The sequence below is a fragment of the Dermacentor albipictus genome, unplaced genomic scaffold (assembly GCF_038994185.2).
Source record: "Dermacentor albipictus isolate Rhodes 1998 colony unplaced genomic scaffold, USDA_Dalb.pri_finalv2 scaffold_11, whole genome shotgun sequence".
Classification (NCBI taxonomy): Eukaryota; Metazoa; Arthropoda; class Arachnida; order Ixodida; family Ixodidae; genus Dermacentor; species Dermacentor albipictus.
The window spans coordinates 12,556,025-12,583,296 of NW_027225565.1; the positions used below are offsets into that span (position 1 = coordinate 12,556,025).

The 27,272-nt window shown below is 44.7% G+C and overlaps 1 protein-coding gene across 1 annotated transcript in view; it reads left to right on the forward strand.

Moving 5' to 3' along the window:
• Syx6 (Syntaxin 6) overlaps positions 1-27,272 on the forward strand; it is a 54,135-nt gene that overhangs the window by 23,301 nt on the left and 3,562 nt on the right. The window contains exon 6 of the mRNA XM_065447915.2: positions 6,635-6,836. Coding sequence (XP_065303987.1) covers positions 6,635-6,836 — 202 coding nt within the window. The remainder of the gene's footprint in view (positions 1-6,634; positions 6,837-27,272) is intronic.

Consider the following 27,272-nt stretch of genomic DNA (forward strand, 5'->3'; position numbering starts at 1 on the left):
TCATGTTTATTCCTCAAGCAAGAAGCACCAGTAAATTTCTCAAGTGAGTTGAACGTGTAGCACAGAAAAGGGAATATATATTGGTACATTCCATTTTGTATTCTGTAAATAGACGTAAGCCTTCATTAGCTTTACTTCAAATTACCGCCGCTTAAAAGAAACACGTGAAGAAGCGCATAATTTTAAGGAGCAGTGAAAGAAGCAAGTTGTGCTTGTAGAACCTAACTGCAGTATTAAGTCCTCATGTTACTGCCGAGCGTTTCTGTGAAGAAACGCAAAAATTCGATATTACACCATGAACTACTCGTCGAGAGCAAACCAGTTTTAGCGGATTGTAACTGTTGTAGAAGTCATATATAGCCAGCGTCTGTGACATACTTGTTGCACCGTGGCAGGTATGGTATCATAACTGGATTCTTATTTTCTATATTTTTGCGGTTGTCGATTAAAAAACCCACAATGGGCTGGTCTGCGCTCCTTCGGCTGGCACTGTAGCGTTGCCTTCGAGAGCTGCATTGTCGTCTAAGAAATAAGCTCTATGAATAAATTTTCGCAAATGAAGACTTCGTCGTAAAAATATATTTGAGACGCCCGCCATAAGTATGCAAGCGAGCAAACGAGGGCGAGCAAACGAAAACACCGCAGAAAGCGCCTGGACACCGCCCGAACTGTAGCAGACGACAGGCGCGAGTCCTTGCCCTGACGTCACGTGAGCGGCGCTCGCAGCGCCCCTGTAGTTCGTTCCCGGGGCTAATAAGGTTTCGTTCCCTTGGAATTTGATGGTTTACGAGCAAGCCTGAAGGACTATGGTGATGTCCCATATATCGTGACGAAGTCTCCATACGGACTAATAAATGTCAGCTTGGTCATGGCCAAATCAAGAGTGGCCCCTTTGAAACTCCTCTTGCTACCCCAATTGGAGCTGATGGGAGCCCTTGTTGGCACGCGAATATGCCGCTACGTTGCCAAGGCCTTGGATCTGAAGAATGTTGCTATCATCCTCCGGACTGACTCTACAGTAGCTATGTACTGGATCAAGGGAAACGCTGCCAGATGGAAGCCCTTCGTGGCAAATCAAGTCTTCTTGATGCGCTCGAAGCGAATGGACGTCTGTCACTTTTCCATAAGTTAAAAGTTCTCCATCTCTTATTCCACAACAAGGGCCATGAGAAAAAAACCATATATAGCAATATGTTATTCACTGCATATCGCATAAAACAATCGAAATTCTGCCTTTTGGGCAGCATTTTCCATGCAGAATGATCGTGAAATTTGCCTTGCTGAGTTCCCCTTAACCGAGACAAGACAAAAAGTTCGCCTACGCAAGTTCATATCTGCCGCCATTACCACACAGCGCATCCCGCCAACGCGCCGGTTCAGAGCATCGCAAATTGGCGCAGCGTGCCACAAGATGACGCCAGCTGCTTCATGTCCACGTTGCCGGCAAGCATCCAGAAAGGACAAAAAAGACGAGAAGCAAATTGTGCCTACGCTCTCTTTCTACAATCTCCCTCTCTTCCTCGGGGAGTGCAGAAATGCTCCGCGAAAGCAGCAGTTGGTGTGCCGACAAAGCACAAAGCTATCAACCCGAGAACAAACTACAGGGGCGCTGCGAGCACCACTTGCACGGACTCGCGTCAGGGCACTGACTCTCGCCTGTCGTCTGCTGCAGTTCAGGCGATGTTCGGGTGGTGTTCGGGTGCCTTCTGAAGTGTTTTTATTTGGTCACTCTCGTTCCCTCTGCTTCTATACTTATGGCGGTCGTCTCAAATATATTCTTGCGACGTCTTTGTTCGCGAAAATTTATTCAAAGAGCTTATTTCTTAGATGACAATACAGTTCTCAAAGGCAACACTACAGTGCCAGCCGAAGGAGCGCACACCAGCCCATTGTGGGTTTTTCATGCGTGGATCGACATGCAGGCATTTAAAAGGCCACTGAGCCAGTAGTTTAACGGATCAGTGGTTAAATGGGCACAACAAACTTCCAAGATCTTGCAGGCCTATTGAGCCATACTGAATTCTCAAAAAGGCCATCTTATCGGTGATGAAAAAAATTGCACGAGTGCAAACACATCTAAAAGTTTAAAATTCTGTTAACATAAAGCTCCAAACAATACAAAGGTTCATAGGGAGATTGAGACTTGATCAACAGTGCTCAAACAAGGGATGTTGCTGGAGCCAACGTTTCTACAAGGGGTTCTGACGAAGACTAGTCTTTCTGCCGAAACACTGGCTCCGGAGACATCTCTTGTTCATCTACTACATACTATATTTGTGAATGTCGAAGCCACTTTGCATCAGCGAGGAATGTTTTCCCAGTTTTGAGTTGCACAGTACTAATTGTTTTTGGGTGGGCAGAATTTTCATTAGGGTGGTGCGCATGCTGCTTTGTGTAAAATTATTGAAGCACCTTCGTTGGTCAGTGGCTCTTCTGTGCAGTAATGATTATGCACCTCCTCCGAGTTTGATGGCATTGTGGAGCCTTGAAGACTACCAGATAGATAGCTATTGAAGAGTGCCTGTGTGATGCGGACATGGAACATCAAGAGAGAATCAGATTGTGAAGAAATGCCACCTGTTGTGTGCTGAACTTGACCGCTGAGTTCAGCAGAATAGTTTAGCAGTGTTGTGGACCCTGGGCATGAGGAGTGTCATCTACCGGCATACAAAATGTATACATGGTCTATTATGAAAGTAATGCGCAGGATTTTATTATGACGCGACTATCCACGGCAGTGCGGTAAAACCAGTCAGGAAATGTGGCAAGGGTTCTGCCCTGCCAACGCAGCCAGTCGCCAGTTTACTCCGACCATACTGAGTGGATAACATGGCGCGATGCGCTTGAACAGTGATATGCTATCAAGTTTTACGTGAAGCTTGTGAAGAATGCAACCAAAACATTCCAGATGCTTCAAGAGGCCTTCAAGGACGGCTGCATTTCAAGGTCACAGTCCGGGAGGTAGCACAAGGTGTTCAAGGAGGGCCGGGAGGAGGTTGCCGACAAACCCCGTTCTGGACACTCAACAATGACCTGAACCGACGAAAACGTGGATCATGTGTGCAAAGTTTTGCGTTCTAACCGTCGATTGAGCATCCAGCAAATTGCTGACACCCTACACAAGTCCACATTTGTGGTACGTGGGATAGTAACCAAGGATCTGCAATTGCGCAAGGTCTGCATGAAGCTCGTGCTGAAAGTGTTGATGGAACATCAGAAAGAACTTGCAGTTTTGCATGTTCAAGAATTGTTGGATTTGATTCAAAATGAGCCGGACTTTCCTAACTCTGTTGTTACCAGAGACGGATCCTGGATGTTTGAGTACGACCCAGAATCGAAAAGGCAGAGCAGTGAGTGGCATACAGAATCATCCCCCCGCCCCAAGAAAGCACGAATGAGCAAGTCTCGCATTAAAACGATGCTCACTGTCTTCGGTGACGCCCGAGGAATCGTCCATTTTGAGTTTGTACTGCAGGGAGAAACTGTCAACTCAGCCTCTTACTTAGAGGTGCTCAAGAGATTGAAATGCCGAATCGCGCGCATGAGGGCTGACATCAAAGACACCATCAAGCTCCACCATGACAATGCCCCAGCCACACGTCCTTCATTCTTACCAACTTCCTGGCCCAGAGCAACACCCCAGTGGTCTCCCATTCCCCTTACAGTCCGGACTTTGCTCCGTGCAACTTTTTTTTGTTTCCCTGACTGAAGGGAGCGCTGAACGGAAAGCATTGAAAGACTGTGGAAAACACCAAAAAAGCATGTTACAGCATTCCGAGAGACCTTCCCGTCGAGGACTTTCAGAGTGCCTTCCAGGCGTGGCAGGCACGTCTCCGCAAGTGTATTGATGCAGGGGGAGAGTATTTTGAAGAATTTCAACCATTTGTTCAGGTCCGGTCAGTAAATCTATTTTTCCCAGAAAATGCACAAAACTTTCATAATGAACCCTGTATATAATAAATATATAATATGTCGGTGTTAGCCGGCTGGCCTGTTCTTTGTGTTGGTTTAGTGCGATGGCAATAAGATATAGCCGATGCCCGCCTTGTGATACAGCCCACACGATTTAACATCGTCATTAAAATGTTAAACATTACTGGGCTCTGCATTAAGAGAATTGAGGCAACTTTTGTTGTGATCGGTCGTTCACCCCACGACACCCCTTAATCACGGCTCGCACGATTATGGGCAGTTGGCTGATGGCCTCGTCAAAATAGTTCTCGACACGGATTAATTATGACCAGCACGGGAATACCTCATTCATGAGGGGTTTCAGCAGTTAACAATGATACGGCTGTCACCTGTCAGCAGCACAAACTGGCGTGTCCAAACCAGAAACGTGCTCAGTGCGATGACCCGGGCTTCACCTCGCAGAGTAAAATCGGCGTCGGCGAAAAGGGCGACCTCGTGTCATCGGCCCCCTGGCACCGGATTGGGGGAAGTAACTAAACAAAGATCATGCAAGGCATAAAAGGAGCTACAGATGGCGGGAGTGATTGGCATCTACCAGTTTATCATAAACTTTTCTGTATTCCTTTGCATTTTCTTGTACTTATGTTAATGTATACGTGTTTGTCCAACGTTCTCAATATCAGTCCCAGCCTCACGTTCACTCACTCCTCCACGAGGAAAGAGGATCCCCCATCTTTGAACCCCCAGTCGCGACACTTAGTTGAATGAATTGATCTATGAAAGAGTTCATTAGCCATTAAAACAAAGGAAAATATAAAGGAACTAAGTACAGGGGCAATCAGTTTAATAGTGGTGTACACGTTCATGGCATAAAAGAAAGTGGAAGAAAGAATAAAAGGTCTTGTGGGATGAAAACTCCTCATTCCCTTGTGCGTTCCTGAGTTTCAGTGACTGTTGGCCCCTTTTCTGACTGACTGGATTGTGAATTGCAATGGATAATCGGTGATTGCTTACACAGCATCTTAATCCCTTCAGTCGCTGTCTGCACAATTGTTGTAGTGCATCAAAGTCAAAGGAACTGATTAAAATTATGATACATTAACTGTGTTGCATACAACTTGAAGGCTTTCTGATTGTACCTGTAACGCAAGTTTGAATAATAAATGTGAATTATTTTATTAAAATGAGTAAAGGTATATGGCTGGGATGTTGGTCCTTGGTGTCAGTCTTCATGTAGCGGGTTCACTTCTGTCATTGTTTTCACACTCTTTTACATGAGGCATATCTTTCAAGTCTCTGGATAGGTGCTTTTCAAGTATGCTAGGCATGATATAGTTGATATCCTCGTCTCAGGTGTTCCTGTAAAGAGTGGTTGCGTGGAGACCACACACTGTAAACTTGACAAAACTCACTGAAGAATTGAAAATTCCTAGTTTCTTCTGCAGCTGTACTGTTTTCATGTTTCTGTAGGTGCAAGAAAGGTCATAAAACTGAACTTTCAGTCGACAGAATCGGTGCCTGAAAGGGTTGAGAAAGAAAACGCAGACAATATTTCCATGCCTGTGTGGTTCTTGAATGAAGTTTCACTCTGGGCTTTCAAGTACACCTTAGGCATTCTGTGAGGATGACCGGTGATGCTCTGAAGTGCTATGTTATACTTCAGAGCACTATGATTGATGTCTGGATGCTTGACATACGGAATTTTTGCTGGACCCTACACTACATCGGCTAATGTTGGCTGCAATAACAAACAACTGTGGTTACTGGATGTGAATTCATATAAAGAAACAAGGTGGATTCACAATGCAGTGCACATAAGTGGGTAGTTAGTCATCTTCCAACTGACAGTCTAGTGACACAGCCCAATTGCTAACAGTTTTTCCAGAAACCTTTGTTCGCTGTAGTGCAGCTTAACAAGACGTGTCAGTAATACAAAGCCTCCTCTATTGTTTTTGTATAAAATGCTTCACCGTATAATGCACTTTACCTCAACGGTGAACCCCCTGTTGTAACTCCAACAGTTGGAGCATCCGTCTTGTGGTGCCAGAAGACAGTGAATGCATAAAATGCACATTGTCTCCAAAAATGCCAATTTCCAGCCCACCTTTGGCACATTTCTAAGCAAAAATGGCAGCTAAAATCAGCGGTTATTATTTACCCAGTTCTAATGCTTGCATTGTTTCCAAGAAATTGATATAAAAATTGCTTGTGCGTTAAGTCAGATACGACACCATGTTCGCAGCATTAGCAGCTGCCTGCCATCAGAGCCAGCGTTGTTGTCATTGTCAAGTTTCAAGATGGTGGCAAAACAAGTTTTCATGTAGGATGGTGGATGGTGACAATGATGTGCCGCTGCTGTAACACTTAACAGCCTTCCAAGGGTGCTTCCAGACGTAGAAGAAGAGGTAGAACCAGTGTATTGTTTATTTAATGGGAAGTACTTTGAAGGTGATCGCAGTGACGTATCACAAGCTGCTGAAATAATTTTTTTAATGTACTGCACAATCTTGGTGTGTAATATTGGTGTGTGCGTACGTGTGTGTGCGCGAAACGAAACAATTAGACTAAGTGTAAGCACTGCTTACAAGGTTTGACAGCCATAATAATCCCATATTGATTATAAAAAATTGGGGTTCGTTTATTTTTTAAGGTTAAAATCTGCATGTACATGTGTGCCTGTGGAGTCTAGCTGAAACTGCTGTCCTCTCTTTTTTATGTGCAGGAGCTCATGGTTACCCAAGATGAAGAATTGGAGGGCATCCAAACATCCGTGGGCACGCTGAAGTCCATGAGCAAACAGATTGGCAACGAACTAGATGAGCAGTCTGTAATGCTGGATGACTTAGGGCATGATATGGACAATGCAGAGTCTAAGATCGACGGGGCTCTCAAAAAGATGGCTAAAGTTCTCCATATGTCCAATGGTGAGAGCATTGCTTGCGTGTTACTCCAAAATCCTTTCTTGTTGTTTCTGCTTTTATTGGGTGACACATACAAGGTGGGTCCCAACAGTAACAAAAATTTTTTTACTGAGGCAGAAGGGGACTTAATACACTCAAGCCTCGGTGTAACGAAGTCACTTTCAGTGAAAAACTTCGTTAAATCTGGAGTTTCTTTAGTGAAGGTTTTAAAGTGAAGGTATCAGATGGGCCTCGCAAATTAAAACGAAAAGTTTACACGGAGTTTCGTCCTCCCTGGAAAAAAAATGAAGAAAGTCGCAGTTTCACCCAAAAGGTGAAGAAGTGATTGCAACAGCAAAGTCACAGCCGCTGGATAAAAAAGAAGGTGCGGCCTGCCGCGTCAGGCGGGCTGCAGTGGGAGCGAATGTGGCAGCCGTAGTTGCATTCTAGCCCGCTTGGCTGGACCAAATGGTGCTGTCTGTAATGGGACACGCTGGCTTCCTCAGGTGACAGTGTTCGAAACATGTTCCAGATGCATTTTCTGCGTTGGATCACACCGTTTTTGATGCACGCGACAGGCTGCACCTTTTTTTTTATCGAGAGGCAATGGCAAAGTAATAGACATCAACTTGAAGTATGGTTTGTAGTTTTATCAGCCGTATAAATTGTAGTAAATGTTCGCTTGCCATATAAAGTAAAACCCTGATATATTGAGATGAGTAGAGTTTCGAGATAAGTGAAATTATCAAAATACCGGGTGTTTCAGTGAACACTTAAAAAGGTAGAAAAATTGCCTGTGGCAGATAGCATAATTCTAGTCCATGAGCTGGTGTACTTGAAAAGGTGGACATTACTGGTGCAGAGAATTAAAATGCATAATCGACAAATTAACAAAAATTCACAAATTATGTTTTTGACCATACGGCACATACAGTGCAGTCCACTTATAATGATATTAAGAATGAAAAATCTGATCGTTATAACCGATCATCGCTATATCTGGACTGCGTTAAAAAAAGAAGAAAAAGCTGCTGAACATACCTTCGTAGTGCCGAAAGCGAATTTTCCACCTGTGATAAAAAGATTGACATTGTAAAAAGAAGGCTGTGAAAAATGAAACATTCATTTATACCTCTAAGCAGCGTGTCAAGCATTGGTAGGTACGCTGATATAGTCGGGAATCTGCATTTGCTTTCGCGGAAGTTTCAGGTCCACAAATGCGGTGTGCATTGCGTCCAGCAGCTGTGCGAAAACTTGCGGCTATAATTTAGTGTACAAGAAATAGACGAGCGACTCTATCAACGACAGTACATTTTGCGTGTACATTGGGGTCGATGTCAAGGACAGGCAACTGTCAATCTCGCCACCTTCGTCGCACGATGCCGCCATCTGTTGTGACCACAATCACGCCGTTGGATATCTTCGCAGAGTGAGGCAGTGATATCTGCACTCAGAAACCCCGCCATCGAAGCACCACCTATTTTATCGCCAGAAGCGCCGTGCTCCTAGAGTTCGGTAAGGTCAGCAGCTGCTACCATGTTGGTTTCACACATAACCCGCCGTGGTTGCTCAATGGCTATGGTGTTGGGCTGCTGAACATGCAGTCGCGGGATCGAATCCTGGCTATGGCGGCCACGTTTCGATGGGAGCAAAATGTGAAAAGACCCGTGTACTTAGATTTGGCGCACATTAAAGAACCCCAGGTGGTCAAAATTTCCGGAGTCCTCCACTACGGCATGCCTCATAATCAGAAAGTGGTTTTGGCACGTAAAACCCCATAATTTAATTTTTTTTTTTTTTCACGCATGGGGGTTTCAGTCGGGTGCACAAATCCCGCCGTTTCCATTCATCAGCGTGGTCACTGGTTCTAGCGTTCAGGAACGTAGCGCTACCGGTTTTCAGGATCGTAGATATCATCGACTGCGCGAGCTGGTACTTTGAGTCTTGCGAAATTTGCAACTTCATTTCAAGCGACACAGCTTTGCGCTTTGTCGGAGCACATACCGCTGCTTCCGTGGTGGATTTCCGTGCTCGCTGAGGGAGACAGATTGTAGAAAGGGTGCACAGGTGCGATTCGCTTTGAGTTTTTCTCTCTCTCTCTCTCTCTCTCTCTGGCCGCTCGCCAGCAATGCAAAGAGGAAGCAGCTGGGGCCATCTTGCGGCATGCTGTGCCAACTTGCGATGCTCTCTGTGGCTTTCGCAATCGGTGCGCTGGCGGGACACGTTGCGCAGTAATGATGGTAGATACGAACTCGCGTAGGCAAACTTTTCGCCCCGTCTTTGTTAAGGGGAACTTAGCAAAGCAAATTTTGCGATTATTCTTCGTGGAAAACACCACCCGAAAGGCAGAATTTCAATCATTATATCCGATACGTGGTGAATAAAATATTGTTATATATGGGGTTTTTTCTCATAGCCTAGTGCATAAATTGATAGTCTGAAGTCAACGCATTGTTATAACCGATATACAGTGAAACCTCGTTAAACCATAGTTGGCCAGAGCTCGGAAAAAGTATGTACTAAACGGTAGTACTGTTTAACCGAAATAGCATCAGATCGCCCACTTACCTGTCGAAAACGGAACATGGAAGTCAAAGAGAGTGCGATGAAAGGGAAAAAAAACATGCAATATTTATTCACTTCACGTGATAAAAGTGTTATTTTCATTTGATGCTGCGGCAGCCTAGCACGATGCCAGCGGCTTCAAACTAACTAAAGCTGCCTGCCAGCTTTTCAGCCAGCTTCCTTTTCTCGGCAAACACTCGCATGGCACATTCCTCGTTGGTGTTATGTATTCTTCGTGCATGCACGCGGTATTGCTGCAGAAGTCCCGGGGTGCCTTTTTCATTTCCGAGTGCTGTTCTCGTCACGACGATTGCATTCATGAGGCTGACGTAACGCACAGCTTCTGCCACTGTCGGGCCTGAAACGCCTGTGCTGTCGCTTTCCATGTCGTCCTCATCACTGTCGCTAGTTGACACTCGGGCAACAACAGAGGCAACGATGGTGAAAAGTCGAACCTTGTAGCTAACATGTCTTCACGGTCGCAGCAGTGCTGCCGAGCAACTTCGCATTCCAAATGCCACACACCGTAGTCAACAGCAGGTCCCTGTCGCGTGCCAGCGCCGACTTCTTCATGTCACGTTCGATAGCATGGACGATGTCCAATTTTTCTTCTATGCTGAGCACCGGGTGTCTTTTTTATCCAAGCTTCAGCATGACGCGAGTCCTCTCTGGCACGGCGCCGAAAAGTTGATGTTGACGTGGCTTCACGCACAAACGCACAGGGCGCTTGGAGGCCGTTGTTCCGATCTCTAAGGCTTGTTCTGCTGCCCAATGGAGACGATGCACCACCGTGTTTGCGCGACGAAAAGTGGAAACGCTACGTTTTAACCGATGCGTACGCAATAAGCTGGTATGGTTTATGCAGATACAAAACACATTATGTTCAAAGGCCACTGAGTTGGGGATATTATTTTACTACTTTTAAAACGAAACTACTGTTTAAGCAGGTACGGTTTAACAAGGTTTTACTGTATCATTATATGTGGTATCATTATAAGTGGGCTGCACTGTATTACAATTTACAAATTATGGCCGGGGAGTTTGCAACGCGGATCCACTTGGAACGAATTCTCAGGATGACACCAGTTTTGAGGTAATAATTCCCAAACATTGTGGAGAAATACATTGGCGTTCCAGTTACTTTTGTCCTTCAATGCATAAAACAATATTTTGTTAAGAAATTAATTGGAATGACAGGGCATTTTTAAAGGAGATACATGCCCCGACAGGAAGCACTCTAAACTTAGGGTGACTGTGTTGCTGTGCGTTAGCATTGATGGGATCCATTGCCTCAAGCCTTTCATTATCGGGCGATCCAAGAAGCCAGCATGCTTTAAGAATCTGCACATCCCCGTCCGCTATCGCAGCAATAAGAAAGCGTGGATGTCCCACAACTTGTTCGAGAAGTGGCTGTTCGAGTTGGAGAGCATAATTGAAAGTCAAGTAAGAAGAATACTGTTGCTACTGGACAACTGTAGCGCACGCAGCATTAACCCGAATCTGACATCGGTCGAATTGATGTTCGTGCCTCCTAGCATGACAGCAGGCCTGCACTCGTTGGACACCGGCGTGATAGCCAACTTCAAGGCTTTATATCAGCAGTGCATGCTGGAGTGGCTAATCTTAGTCATTGACAGCACGGCTCCTGGCACATCGGGCCGTGCGGACGGGTCCCCTGACCTGAAAGTCAGCCTTCTGAAGGCTGTGCGCTTCCTCTATGGTGCGTGGTATGAGGTGAAGCAGTCCACCATACAAAACTGCTTCAAAAAGGCGGGCTTTGTGCACCAGGATGAACCTACACCCCTACTTATAGTGAAACCAACACAGTGGATGCCGCCGACTTAACCATGCTCTGGGAGCACGTCGCTACTGGTGACACAGATGGTGCATCGATGGAGGAGTTCTTGACAGTGCTGCCTCGTTCTGTGATGAGATCACCGACGAGGCAGTCGCCGAAAGTGTGCTGTCGTAACAGACGGCAGTGTTGTGCAACGGTGGCGACGGCAGCAGCGACAGTGACAATGAGATTAACAGTGGCTTCTTGACCCCGACCTCTATGTCAACGCAAAGTACATTGTCGTCCGTTGACTCCTTAATTGATTTTATGCATTCCAAAGGATTGCCGCCAGTGTTTGCGCAGCAGCTGGAAGCTATGCATACCGCAGTTGTGAAGCTGAAACTGCCGCGAAAGCAAGTGCAGATTTCAGATTATTTCAGCACGTCTAACGTTTGACAGGATCTTTGGCGCTAGAAATAAAGTTTTGTTTTTCACAGCCTACTTTCTACAACATCTATTCTTTAGTGCAAGTGGCAAATTCGGCTTCGCAGCTACAAAGGTACATTCAGCGGCTTTTTTATTTTTACGGCAGTTCAGATATAGCGATCATCGGTTATAACAATCATATTTTTCATATTTCTCAACATTGTTATAAGTGGACTGCACTGTATACAATAGTTGAACTAATGAAAGTCGGGAGAAAAAAATCTCCTGGTTAAAGCGTGTATATAGTCCGACATGGCGCGAGTACACGCGCACACACGGTACATCACGTTGGCATGAACAACATCTATACTTTGAAGCACTGGCGCAGCCAAGGTAATCAGACGCGGCCAACGCAGTCTGACGTGCCCGATGTCGAGATGGCTCTTGCTCCATCTATGCTTTCGTCACACTGACTGGCGTGGAGAAAAAAAAATGTCGCAGTTTCGCCCAAAAAGCAGAGCATCGATTGCAATAGCAAACTAGTAGATAGCTATACGAAGTAAGGATAGTAGTTTTATCGGCCGTATAAACTTGTAAACATTCACTTACTAACTAAATTAACAAGCACGGTGTTGCGCACACAGGTAAGCATGAACACATCTCGCTCTACGACTGTGGAAACTTGCTGAGACACGCTGGTGTAAGGAAACGCGGCAGTAGCAGCGAGTGACTTGACCTTCGTACAGCTGTCGCTTCAACACAAACAAAACATGAAAAGCACATGGCATACGAAGCTACCGGAACTATGCCCACTCTGTAAACATTGCAGATCGCTTTGAAGATGAGGCCTACGCGGGAGCATGGGCCTCAACATGCTCCCGCGCACTAGCACTCTCCCCATCCATAATGTCGCGGAGTTTGAATTATCGGTGGTGGTGCGGATTTCGCTGTGAATTAGCGAGGTGTGTTACATATTGATTTCAGTACTCTGTTGGATGGACCGTGGCGGCTACTTCAAATTATTTGACATTTCGAATGAATTAGTTGTGAATTAACGAGCTTTTACTGTACTGTGATAGGAGACAGTGAGCGTGCACATTAAAATTAAAGGGGCCCTGAACCACTTTTTATCGAAGTGGAGAAAGGCATCTGAAATGAAAATGGGCCATTTCAAAAATACTTTGCTGCAAAAAGTACTTCAATGCATTCAGCAGCAGCGAAGTTATCTTTGCCAATCAAACGCGCCCTTCGCGGTGCTTCCACTCCTTCTTCAATGCCTTGCACTGCAAAGGCTATGGCAGAGTCGGGCGTGCTCACAACGCTCCGCCTTCTGAATGTCACCGTGGCGCAAAGCTCAAATTTAATTTGGGATGTTAAAGAGACCCTGAAACAATTTTGATGATTTTGTACAAACGTACTGAGTCGTTAGAGTAGGTCCTTCTGATCATTAATTGACACATCCAAGTGCTCCGCGTAAAATGTGTAATTTATTAAAATGTTTCAAAAATGCGCATTGCTGCCGATTGCAGCACACTGCTCGGCTGTATATTCAGCCACCCCTAACCATTTGACGTAAATGGCCTTAATGATGCTAGTAGGGTGAGCTATACGATTGGCTGCACAGGTTGTGTCATCAATACTTTTTCCAACTTTATGACGAACAAATGTTGTTCGTAATAGTTGGAATGCTAGTTAATATGTTTCTATAAAAAAAAAGTAACAAGGAGAATGCACAAGAACAATTTTTCACTACACTTAAGCACTTCCGGCGCACAGCTAGCTTCATCTTCTTGTGTTACAATGTGCTCCTTGTTGATGAGAGCTCCGTGGTCAGTATTGGTCTCAGTGTTTTTCTGTGCACCATCATTCGCCCTTGTTGCATTGTAGGCTACAAATATAGCGACTGCCAATATGTCAAGCTGCGACATCTCGTCCCTCCGCAAGGCAGCAGACGAGCGGAATGACTGCAGCGCATTAGACTGTCTCACTCTCCGATTGGCGCCAGGATTTGCGCTTATGCGGCCGCCACTTTACACTGGAGGATACCCACAGCAATAGCGTTTCGCGAGTCTGGTATTCAGGTAAACACAAGCGCAAGGGGACAGGGCCTGTCCATTTGATCGTGCTGTTTCACGGGATGAGCAGAAGCGTAAACGTGAATGGTCTGCACGGTGCAGCCACCTGGTGGCACAGAGCTCAACCAAACACAGTAGCAGTAAAGAAGGGTATTCTTTGCTGCTAGTGTAAATTTTTTGCAGGAGCGTAATCGATAACACGATGTTTTTGTGAATGTTTAAAATGTTTTACACTTGGTTAGAGCAATACAGTCGAACCTCGATATATCGAACAGCGCGGTGATCGCAAAATAGTTCGATATAGCCAGAATTCGATATATAAAATCACGTAGAAAACGCGTCAAAAACTAGCGCAAATCAATCAATGAACCAATCGTGGCGCAATAGATACTCACATGAAGCTTCAAACAAAGTATTTATTTAGTTCGCTGAAAGTACTGGAGCAACGTAGCCTGCTTCATATTGGCAACCACGTGCTTGACCACGGCGTCCCCAACATAGTCCAAACGGTCCATAAGAGACAGTCCAGTGCCTTCTATTGCACCGCAGTAGCGGCGTACAACGGCCAAAGCAGCTACAGCCTCAGTTGCAGTCGGGAGCGGGGCAACATCGGCGCTTGCTGGATCAGCCTCGGCAGCGTCTTCATTTGGCCGCTCAGCAGACACTTCTGCCGCGATCTCCATGTCTGTTAACTCCACCACTGTTCCGGTGCTGTCGTCACCGCCAACGAAGTCCTCAATGCACTTGATGTGTGGCTCAGCACCGACAAAGCGCTCCAACTGGCTCCACGGCCGCCTCGATCACGCGCGAACGGCGGGGGCAAGCCTCGTCGTGCGCACGTCATCGAGGCGGCTTGCCCCGCCGTGCGCGCATAGGTGTGCGCGTGATCGAGGCGGCCGTGCTGGCTCCAAGCCACCGCGTGTGTACGCCGCTACGTTCAAATGACGCCCTCGGCGCAACCGATGTGGGCAGCACAATGCGTTGGCGGGCTAGTTGGTGCACCTTGTCCTGTCGTCTTTCTTGTGTGTGTCATTGTGCGCTAATCAAAGTATTCGATGTGGGCAGCTGTCGTACGCAGCAGTCTGGAACGCCCATCGCGCCGCCGCTATCTTCGAGAGTGTTGCGGGAAAGCTCACCTCCTGTCAACAGAGCGCACTTGATCTGGGGCGGCGGAGTTCGATATATCCATTTTACAACCGGCCCCGTTCGAAATAAAGAATTAAAAATGCATGCGATTTTCCATGTGATATAAAAATTGTTCGATATACGCAATAATTCGATATATCCGTGTTCAATATATCGAGGTTTGACTGTATTAGTTCTTTCTTTGGCTGGTTAAGCTCTGAGCCAACAGATGGCTGGACCGTGCAGACCGATCAGTCCGCTCACGTATGTCTACGCTAATGTTCCTTCATCAGCTTGAGTTTATGCTTCCACCCATCTGTCGAAAATCCTAGCTCGCCTGTGGTTACCAGAATACCAGATATGTTCAGCGCTGCGACACAATGCTCACAACGCCCGCTGCTTTGATAGCTCTCGCTTGGGGTTGACTGCCAAGTAGCTGGCGGAGAGGTTGGAGAGGCTTCACGCTCGCTCCTAGAGAACTGGAAGTAGACAACACTATGTGCCATCATGACGCAGAGCCAGTGAAAGTGGAGCTTAGCCCCAGTCACTCGGTGAACGAGTTGGGAAAATGCATGGCTATGGAGGAGGCTAAGCGAACTTGTAATCTTGCATAGCTCTCATAATATGCAACGCTTCACCCAAATTGTGGTGCGAATGATTAACATTAGCTGTACTCTATGCGTCTACAAAATTTGTCCAAACCGTTTCAGGGGCCCTTTAACGTAGACGCCACGACTTCAGATTTTGGTGCCTACGATGCGCTAAACGTAAGCCAAACGCGGTTGTCCTCAGTGAGCCGCAGGGCACTTAGCCAGCAGACTTGTGGCGGCAGCCACGGTATCTACGCTACGTAGCAGGTCACAGCTACCAATAGTAGCCGTATATAGGAATCCACTTTATTACGAAACGAAGCGTCCAGAAGAGAATGAGGAGCAGGCTTTCGTTGAAAGGAGAGCGTTTGAGAGAAATGTGACTTTGCACTTCACTTGCAAGCATCACACACTGCATCATCATCATCAGCCTGGTTACGCCCACTGCAGGGCAAAGGCCTCTCCCATACTTCTCCAACTACCCCGGTCATGTACTAATTGTGGCCATGTTGTCCCTGCAAACTTCTTAATCTCATCCGCTCACCTAACTTTCTGCCGCCCTCTGCTACGCTTCCCTTCCCTTGGAATCCATTCCGTAACCCTTAATAAGCATCGGTTATCTTCCCTCCTCGTTGCGTGTCCTGCCCATGCCCATTTCTTTTTCTTGATTTCAACTAAGATATCATTAACTCGCGTTTGTTCCTCTCCCAATCTGCCCTTTTCTTATCCCTTAACGTTACACCTATCGTTCTTCTTTCCATAGCTCGTTGCGTCGTCCTCAATTTAAGTAGAACCCTTTTCGTAAGCCTCCAGGTTTCTGCCCCGTACGTGAGTACTGGTAAGACACAGCTGTTTTAAACTTTTCTCTTGAGGGATAATGGCAATCTGCTGTTCATGATCTGAGAATGCCTGCCAAACGCACCCCAGCCAATTCTTATTCTTCTGATTATTTTTATTTCCGTCTCATGATCCGGAACCGCCGTCACTACCTGCCATAAGTAGATGTATTCCTTTACCACTTCCAGTGCCCCGCTACCTATTGTAAACTGCTGTTCTCTTCCGAGACTGTTAACATTATTTTAGTTTTCTGCAGATTAATTTTTATACCCACCCTTCTGATTTGCTTCTCCAGGTCAGTGAGCATGCATTGCAGTTGGTCCCCTGAGTTATTAAGCAAGGCAATATCATCAGCGAATCGCAAGTTACTAAGGTGTTTTCCATTAACTCTTATCCTCAATTCTTGCCAATCCAGGTCTCTGAATAACTCCTGTAAACACGCTGTGAATAGCTTTGGAGAGATTGTATCTCCCTGTCTGATGCCTTTCTTTATTGGGATTTTGTTGCTTTCTTTATGGTGGACTACGGTGGCTGTGGAACTGGTATAGATATCTTTCAGTATTTTTACGTACGGCTCGTCTGCACCCTGATTCCGTAATGCCTCCATGACTGCTGAGGTTTCGACTGAATCAAACGCTTTCTCGTAATCAATGAAAGCTATATGTAAGGGTTGGTTACATTCCGCACATTTCTCTGGCATCAAAACATGGCATCAAAACAAGAATATTTCTCTTTATGGTATCAAAGGACACTTACAGCGCAAGTAAGTAAGTAACATTCACAGACGTCTACGTATGATTGACCCAGACGGTAAATTCTGTTTGCCCCCGAAGCTTACACGGAGCAAAACATCATTGCTACACAGGATTCGGCTCGGCGTTGCTTTCACCCATCGCTACGCACACCTCATCGGCCAATCGAACAGCCCTGATTGTGTACACTGCCAGATGCCCGAAACACTGCAACACGTACTGTGCGACTGCCCAGCATATATGCTGGAGCGAAGGACGTTAGACAGTTTCCTAGCCAGCGTTGGCAGACAACTACTGTCGGAGGAAGCTATTCTCGGCCCATGGCCTGACACTGCAATTTCAATGCGTGCCACAAAAGTATTGTTGAAGTTCCTGCAGGACACCAAGCTCGACGAGCGGCTCTAGCGAGGCAACTGTCTCATGTACATAAGCACTCACCACTTCTCTTATCATCATCATCCATCCCAATACTTTCCCTCCCCTTCCTTCTTCCCCAGTACAGAGTAGCAGACTAGAGCGCACTAGCTCAGGTCGACCTCTCTGTCTTTCCCATCAATAAATTCATACTTCCTACAGCGCATACATAGACGAGGGACAAAAAAAAAAGGACGACAAAGACAAGCGCTGACTTCCAACTTAATTTTATTTGGGAAAGAAACATATATATATATGTCTTCGTCGTCTTTTTTTGTCCCTCGTCTATTTATGCACTGTAAGTGACGTTTGATACCATGGAATACCAACTAGCCCGTACCCAAACCTTGTTCCTCTTTATACCTGACTCGGTGGTAGTCATTCAGGCACAGTCCGAATTATTGAACTTAATGCTGTAAGGTGTCCAAAATTTATCTCATACTTGTACATTATGTCTACAGGGCCAGTGGCAGTGCGCGGAGCAGTCCAAATAATCGGGCACGTCCAAATTATCAGTGTCTGGCTTGTCAGTTGGCTAATGTACTAATGTTGCATGTAGGGTGAGATTTCACCTTCTCTACAGAATCTGTCATTTTGCTATGGCCACCATCTTGTTCATAGCTTTGTAACTCATCACATGGTGTCAAACTAAGCAAGGGGGAGAAAAAAAAAAGTCAGTTTTGCCCAAAATGCTAAGCATTGATTGTGATAACAAATTATTGGACAGCTAAACTAAGTAAGGATAGTAGTTTTATCGGCCGTGTAAGCTTGTAAACATTCGCTTACTAAGTTAACAAGCTTGGTCTCATGCGTGCACAAGCAAACATGTACACATCTTACTTGATAACCGTGGGCACTTGCTGTTAAAGCGCAGGCGTGAGGAAGAGTGGCAGCAGCAGTGAGTGAATTGATCTTCGTGCTGCCTCTCGCTTTAGGGAAAACTAAGCAGCAAGAACACAGTGCACATGAAGCTATCAGCCTTCGACGCATGTGGACTTATTACTCATCACAGATCGGTTTCAAGCTAGGGCCTGCACGGCTGTACTTTGTAGCTCAATATGGAGCCATCACCCAAGTAGAACACACCACCCCAGGTGCGTTGTGTGCAATGGAAGACAGTGCGCTTCCTCCCCACCTTCCTCTCTTGCACGTGCAAGATCGAGCCATCATCCTCGGCTCACCTTTGCACATTTTCACTTGCACCCACAGCACACGGTGTGTGGCTACAATGTTATTGCAGTAGGACATTATACGGAACATCACGACGACGGTGATGGCGGAAATGTGCCTGGAGTGTCCATGTACAGTCTACACTTATTACAGCGGACCTGTGTACAACATACTTTTGTATATAACGGACCAGATTTCAACCTCAGTTTGCTCTGCCTATTTTAATAATGCAATTAAGTTCACTTTTAACGGACCACGCTGTAACACACTATCGGCTAGAGCGAACGAAGATAGTGGCAATTTTTCTCAAAATCAGGCATATAAAACGGACTTTTGCCGTGCCGACACAGACTGACAACTGACTTGCGAGGGTAAGCCGACAGTAGCGGCTGAACATCGCACACGCGAATGAGGAAGGCACGGCACAAGCGTGCTGTCTTTCGCATGCGAGGCATGAGAGGGAGAGAGGGTTCTACTCCGCAGGCTGCTGCTTAGTGGACGGCTGCGCCGTATCTTGAAAGCGATCTACGAAGTGGACAAAGTGCGCGTCGTGCGGGCCTTCAGAGTGATCTGCGATGCGGCCAAAGTGCATGCACCGAGTGCTGGTAGCTTCGTATGCACTGTGCTTTCAACGTTTAGTTCGCGTTGCGGTGAAAGACAACGCGATGGTCAATTCGCTCGCTGACGCTGCACGCTTCCTCACTTGGAACGTTTTATAGCGACTTTCCATGGTAGTTGAGCGAGATGTGTTCATGTTTACCTGTGCACGCGTGACACCGAACTTGTTGACACCAATAAAACTACTATACCTACTTTGCATAGCTGTCTACTAATTTGCTACCGCAATCGATGCTTCACCTTTTGGGCGAAACTGCAACTTCCTTTTCTTTTTTTTTTTTTTTTTGCTTTAGACGGTCTTCACTCATTTTTTGCATTAATGTTGTTACACATTGTGACCAAAGCTTCATAAGTGAGACGTTTTGGATATTATGGACTTCTGATAAAACGTACATGTTTTGTCGGATTATCAAGGTCCATTGTGATGAAAGTCGACTGTGATTGCTGTTGCAATAAAAAGACCAAAACACACTGCTGGTTTTTTTGGCAATATTTGCCCCTATTCTAACACCTGCCTGAATCAAATATACACCCACTTTTTATGCGTTCAAAGTTGAAAACCAATGTCAAAATGACATTATGGGCTAGATTTCACAAGTATCTTGCTCTGCGAACGTTTGTTTACGATGTTGTCATTTGCCGGCAGTGCACCTTCGTCAGCGATCGTTTGCTCAGCGAGGCAGGAGCACCAATTGAACACCCGCCTACATAATGACATAGGAGGCAAAGTGAATGTTCATTAGGCAAGATGCTTGCACGATCTCAGCCTAGAGCTCCTAAACATAAAAAAAAAAAATTGAATGCACACCTGACTCTTTAGCATGGCAAACATAGCATATACATGTGATTCTTGCAATAAGTAAATGACAAAACCATCACACTTTACCTCCACAGAATGGAAATTTATTTACTTCATTTATATTGTCATCACTCTCAGACAGCACTTCACCACCTTCTATGAAGAACCAAAGCATGTCATTCTTTGTAAAGTCCATAGTGCGTTTGATATTCTGCTTTTATCAAATGCCTTGGCAACAATCACAAATGTTACATTGTAGCCCACGCTTAGGATAACTTGTAGTTCATCCTGCGACACATGCAATTCTCTGTGACAAGACTTGTTCTCACTAGCTTAACATGTAAAATAAGTTATCGTTTGAATGTGCTTTTCTAATCATATTGAAAGCAGTGCGTTGTCGTCGTCACGTTATCTGTATAGGCACTATACCATGCGAGAATGTGTCTTCTCGCGACCCATGGGTGTCATCTTGTGATGGAAATCACTGGCTAGGCTGGCTTAGACAGAAGGCTGTTGCAAAAACAGTGAATGTGGTTTTCATTTCATATCGGATTGCATAGGCCAAGCAAATTTCGGACAGAATTTCTTGGGAAAAAGGGCCCACACTAAAATTGGGTATATTGTAAGAATTCCTTGTGAGCTACCGTTCTCGCTTTCAAATCTTCCTGTGCAGGCCAAAATAGGCGTTTTTGAAGGGAGATGACTGTTTGATGTATTCAGTGTACCCTAAGCGCTGTCAGGACGGACACTGCTTCTATTGGAGTCGCCACTGCGGTCATCATTTAAGTCGGGCGCATGTGTGATGGTCAGCGAAGGCTAATTTTAGAATTGTAATAACGAAAGTTTGGTCCCATAGGAATGTATGGGTGCCAGCTGAGACCTTCGGTCGAGATCAAATTAACTGAAAAATTTAATTAGTAGAGTCTGCTGTATATAAAAACTGTGGAGCTTGCATTGAATTGTTTTTGTGTCATTTACTTATCCAAAATGCCCTGCTACAAAAGCCAAAATGTGTGCTACAAAATTATTTTTTTCTTTCCGGCTACGAAGGCAGCTACAGAAAGCCTTTCGGCTGTCCTACCAGTGGACATGCGTCCAACTGGATTGCACATTTTACACATAGCACTTGTGGCTGTAGAGTACATGTGCTGCTAGGCTCCAGATTTGGCTAGAATATTGTGCAGGGTACAGGTTAACCCCGCAGTAATGAAATCAGTGGGAAAAGTGAAAGAATTCGCTTTCGTGAGAGTTTCATTGTTGCTAAATGAAGCGGCACAGATGGGGAATGCATCGCAAAAAAAATCCTTACTGTTAAAATTCCAATAGCCTATTTTGGCAAACCTTGCTTGAGGCTATAGAACTGCATTGCCGACAGCACAAAGTGTGCCCCAGGCATTGACCACCGATGGTGGCTCTGCCATAGAGCGGTATTCTCGGTCGATCGCTTTCAGTGATATGACCAGTTTTGCTAAATTTTTTTCAGTTTTGCAACGGTGTTCCCCCTGTGGACACTGACGTGTCCAGTGCCAAGCTCAAAAGTGATTGTATCGTGTATCCCCGACGGCGATTTCACGCTCGGAAAAACTTTATGTAGCACATATTAAGCAACAGAAAGCTGTATCGAGAGTTTCCATGTCATTCTCCAATTTTCTCATTGACACTTTTCATCTAATTATGAAATTTGAGAAGATAATGAATTAATACTATTTATCTAATTAGGCAAAATGAAGAAAGTAGTTTGAGTGTCTCCAAGTGATGGCAAACAACATTACCCTTGTTCTGCCCAGCTACGTGGTATTTGCATATTTTAAACTCTGGCTAAAGTTAGCTGGCACACCCCATATATATATATATTTGTTTGTTTGTGCATTATTTCACCTGCTGTCAATGCCTCATGGAATTATAACAGGAAGTGCAAGTACAAATGGTAGTATTTGCAAACAAAGAATATAAATACATTATATAATCACTAGTGTGGTATAGCAAAGGTTTTTGCTTCGCTAAACAAAAGAATTTAGTACTTCATCACAAATGCAATATATGGGTACAGTATACTATAACCAAAAAGAATCTGAGAAAAGAAGAAACCAAATAAGAAAAAAAGAAACACCTAATGCACCTAATGAACACCTAAGCACCTAATGAACATGATAAACAGTATGCAGTCATGCATATAATGCATTATACAAAAAGAACACTTATAGATTAAAGTGTTAGGCTATGAAGATCGGTAACAAACCGAAGTAAGTAAATCAGAGCTTTAAGGTGAGAAGATGTTCTTCCACTGAATTAGTAAACATATCTAATGAGGAGCTGTCACTAATGGATTCACTCAGTTTATTCCATTCTTTTATCGCTTAAGGAAAGAATGAATTCTGGAAGCAAAAGGTATAAAAAGAATGCTCATTGAGTGTTTGTTTGTGTGTGTCGCGTTGGCTGTGTTTCATTTCTGGAGATGTATCTAGAGGTATCAATTTTAAGCTTGTTGTGTAGTAGCTGGTACATAAGTTTAGAACGGGCTAGTAATGCTCGGTTTTGTACTATTAAGTTTCTGGCTTTGTTAAGTAGTTTGGTGGGCGAGTCTGTTAGTTTATGTTTACTGTATATATACCGTAGAGCTTTCCTTCGTACACCTTCTAGTTTTTTAAGTAGTTGTTTAGTGTATGGGAACTAGATAACATTTGTGTACTCAAAGACTGACCTGATGAAAGCTTTGTAAGCCAGAAGTTTCGTATTGGGTGGCGCTAGTCAGGGGGTGTGTTCCAAGAAAGAAAAGGCGTTTCATTGCAGTCGCTGCAATGTTGTTTATATGGGAGTTCCATCTGAAGTCATGTGTTAATGTTAATCTGAGGTACTTGTGTTCATGAACTCGTATTAGTGGCACGTCATTAACGGTATACATAAAGCTCGAGTTACTTTTTTTTCTAGTAATTGAAAGAACAGCAGATTTCTTAGTATTGACGGTCATCTGCCAGTCGGCACACCAGGTAGACATAGCTTTCCTTTCAAGTCGTTTAATGTTATGTGGTCATCGTGTGACTTAATATTTCGATAAAGAATGCAGTCATCTGCAAATAACCTGATGTTTCCTGTGATTTTTGCTGGTAGGTCATTATTAAAAATTAGAAATAAAAGGGGCGCCAGAATGCTTTCTTGCGGGACTCCTGATGTTACCCGGGCTCTCTGGGAAATTTGTCCGTTCACTTCAAATTGGGTACGGTTAGTAAGATAGCCGCAAATCCAGTAAATTATGGGGCCTGTACCTAATATAATCTCAAGTTTCCTCATGAGCTTTTTGATACCCAATCAAATGCCTTTGAGAAATCGAGTAGGATGAGGTCTGTTTGTCTGCGTTGGTCTATATTAAATTATTGTTCCAGTGGTTGAGTGATTGTAGAAAGGCCTCTGCGAAAGCCATGTTGATATGGTGATGTGATACTCTCCTTTTCTAAAAAAACAGTTATATGTTTAGTATGATGTGTTCAAGAAGTTTGCACACGGTACTCGTAAGCGAAATTGACAAAAGTTGGACGGGTCGTCTTTGCAGCGTGATTTATGTATTGGGACAACTTTTGCATATTTCCAATGTTTGGAAGAACAGATGATGATCATGATTTGTTAAACATTATACAAAGGTACTTTGTTGTCCATTCTGTGCAGGCTCGTACCCAGGATTTTTTTTCGGGGGGGGGGCCCGCCACCTCTCTCATCATCATCATCATCATCATGTTTTATGTCCACTGCAGGACGAAGGCGTCTCCCTGCGACCTCCATCTACCCCTGTCCTGCGCCAACCGATTCCAACTAGCGCCCGCGAATTTCCTAATTTCATCGCTCCACTTAGTGTCTTGTCGTCCTCGATTGCGTTTTCCTTCTCTTGATACCCATTCTGTAACCCTAATGGTCCAACGGTTATCTAACCGGCGCATTACATGACCTGCCCAGCTACATTTTGTCCTCTTGACGTCAATTAGAATATCGTCTATGCCCGTTCGCTCTCTGATCCAAACCGCTCTCTTTCTCTCTCTTAACGTTATGCCTAGCAATCTTCGTTCGATCGCTCTTTGTGCGGTCCTTAACTCATTCTCAAGTCTCTGCCCCATATGTCAGCACTGGCAAAATGCACTGATTGCACACCTTACTTTTCAATAATAATGGTAAGCTTCCAGTCAGGAGCTGGCAATGTCTGCCGTATGCGATCCAACCTATTTTTATTCGTCTGTGAATTTCCTTCTCATGATCAGGGTTCCCTGTGATTAAATGACCTAGTTAAAAGTACTCCTTCACAGTCTCTAGTGGCCGACTGGCGATTCTGATCTCTTGTTCCTTTGACCGGCTATTTATCATTATCGTCATCTTCTGCATATTAATATTCTGCCCCACTCTTACACTCTCTCTGTTAAGGTCTCCAATCATTTGTTGTAACTCGTCTGCATTGTTGTTGAATAGAACAATGTCAACGGCAAACCGAAAGTTGCTGAGATATTTGCCGTCGATCTTTACTCCTAAGCCTTCCCAGTTTAATAGCTTGACTTCTAAGCACGCAGTGAATAGCTTTGGAGAAATTGTGTCTCCCTGTCTGACCCATTTCCCTATAGGTATCTCCCTGCTTTTCTTGTGTAGAATTAAGGTAGCTGTAGAACCTCTATATATATTCTTACGCGAAGGACGAGCCAGTAAGAAGAGAAACTATTTACAGATTATATTTACAACAACGGTTGCAGCGCTGACCGGTTAGATTCACAGTGCGAGCCCAGTTCGTTCTTCCTCCTCTTTTCTGGAGTGATGGGGCCCACGCACCTCGTTCAAACAAACAAATACCACACGCATATAGCAATATTTTTCAAGCTTTTTATGTAAGCGTTCTGTAGTCCTTGATTACGTAGTGCCTCTAGACTGCTGGTATCTCTACTGAATCAAATGCATTTTCGTAATCTATATAAGCCACATAGAGAGGCTTATTGTACTCTACAGATTTCGCGATAACCTGATTGATGACATGGTTGTGATCCATTGTATCTCTTCCTGAAGCCAGCCTGTTCCCTTGGTTGACAAAATCCAGTGTTGCCCTAATTCTATTGGAGATTATTTTGGTAAATATCCTATATAATACTGGGAGCAAGCTAATGGTCTTATAATTTTTTAATTCTCTAACGTCTCCTTTTTTGTGGATTAGTATAATGTCAGCATTCTTCCAGTTTTCTGGGACCCTTGCAGTCGATATACACTTTGTATAAAGAGCCGCCAGTTTTCTAAGCATTATGTCTCCTCCATCTTTGATTAAATGGACTGTTATTCCACCTTCTCCTCCCGCTCTTCATCGTTTCATGTCTTGCAGCGCCCTTCTGACCTCATGGCTAGTTATAGGAGAGTTTCTGTATCCTGTTCATTACTGTTTCTAAGTGAGGTATCGTGACTCCTCTGGGTACGGTATGCAGGTCAGCTTAGAATTCTTCCGCTGCTCTTACTGTATCTTCGAGATTGCTTATGATATTATCTTTTAGTGCATACATCATGGTTTGTCCTATGCCAGGCTTCTTTTTTACTGATTTCAGGCTGCGTTAATTTTTTTACGGCTTCTTCAGTCTTTCACATGTTATAGTTTCGAATATCAGTTATTTTCGCCTTGTGGATCAGTTTTGACAGTTCCGCGAATTGCGTAACGCTGTGCGGCCGCCAGTCCCATACAACCGCGTAGAGCGCATGCGATTCTAGACGTACTGCGCTCACCAAGAAAGGTTAGAAAAACACCCACATAAGCACAGCAGAGAAGTGGCTACGTGAGGCGGTTCGACCGATAACTGTAGAAGCGTTATTCAAAGCAAGTAATTATTCTCCACTTCTGGCGGCATTTTCTCTACTTCCTCTTTAAATTAAAAGATGTTGATCCATAAATATTCTCATAAACAACGGTTAACATTTTTATTATTCGCTTTTTCTTGCAGTTTGGTTGTTGCGTTGGCTCTCTCCCTTAGTAGATCGCTTAATTTCTCAACTCCTTGTGATTTTTGTTTCCGGTTTCCAATTTTGCACAAAAAGTGCTATACAATTAAGGAAAAACAGACGAGGTAACTGGCGACAGTCATCTTGCTTATGGGTTTAAGGGTTATTGCAGGGTTTCATGATGGACGCTCATTCACACCATTTTATTTCCCACCTTGTCTAACCCATATCACGTGTATATGGTTCCGGGCATCTGCCAGTGTCGCGGCGAGCCGTAACTCAAGGAAATAATGAAGCAAAGGGAAAAGTTAAACGCAATTGGCGTTTTCTCCGGCCGCAACTCGTTCCATGATAGTACAGACCAGCTGAGTAACAGCCGCATCCCTCTCCTGGTCCCAGGATCAGCGTAAACAAAGAAGGTTGAACTAACAAAAGCAACAGCTATGCGCGTGACGGTTGGATAGATGGTGACAACTGAGCGCATCTCGAGTTAATCGTGCGGGTGCGGAATCTATGAGAAAACTGTCCTTCACATTACAAGAAATGCCGATAACTACCGCCATCTAAAAGGAGTGAAAAAGGCAGCACAAGGCTGACCGATGAACAGGTGCCAAGTCTCAACATTAATCTGGCGGCGCTTTAGGAATGTGTGAGGAGTGGTGACGTGGGTGGGGAGGGGGGGGGTATGCCACTTGATTTCGGAAGGGGGGGGGGGGGCCTCGGGCCCCCCCCCCCCTGGGTACGTGCCTGATTCTGTGCATCGTTTCAAGAAAGCGTTTGGTATTTTGTCCGGGTCTGTACATTTTTTCGTGTCCAGGTTTAGGAGAAGGTTCAGTTCTCCGGCCTCTGTGACAGTAAGAGGGCTTAGTCTGCTGTTAATGGTGATGTCGATTTGAGGTAGTTTCCCATCGTCACTTGTAAAGGAAGAACAAAAATAGTTATTTAGTGAATTAGCGCTTTATTAGTTTCGGGCGACACTAGGGGATCACTTGATGCCTTAGGTTTAAGGTAGTTCCAGAATTTGCTTGGTGAATTTCTTCGGAATCCTTAAAGTGTGTTTGAGTAAAAGTTTGACTTCACTGTCTTTATTTAATATTCATGTCTTGGATAGCTAGAGTAAGATTACTTCGAGATGAAGGATTAGGTGCTATTTTCATTGATTTTCTCAGACACTTGACTTTACGTTTGGCATGAAGGATGCCACGTGAGATCCAGGGATTGTGCTTCCTTATTTTTTAACTTTAGAAGGTACATACTTGGAAACACAATGAAACATTATATTTTTGAAACTATGCCACAACGTTTTGATGTTTATGGTGGGACGTATTGAAAGTGCTTCAAAGGCAGTAAATTCGTTAGGTAAGTACTC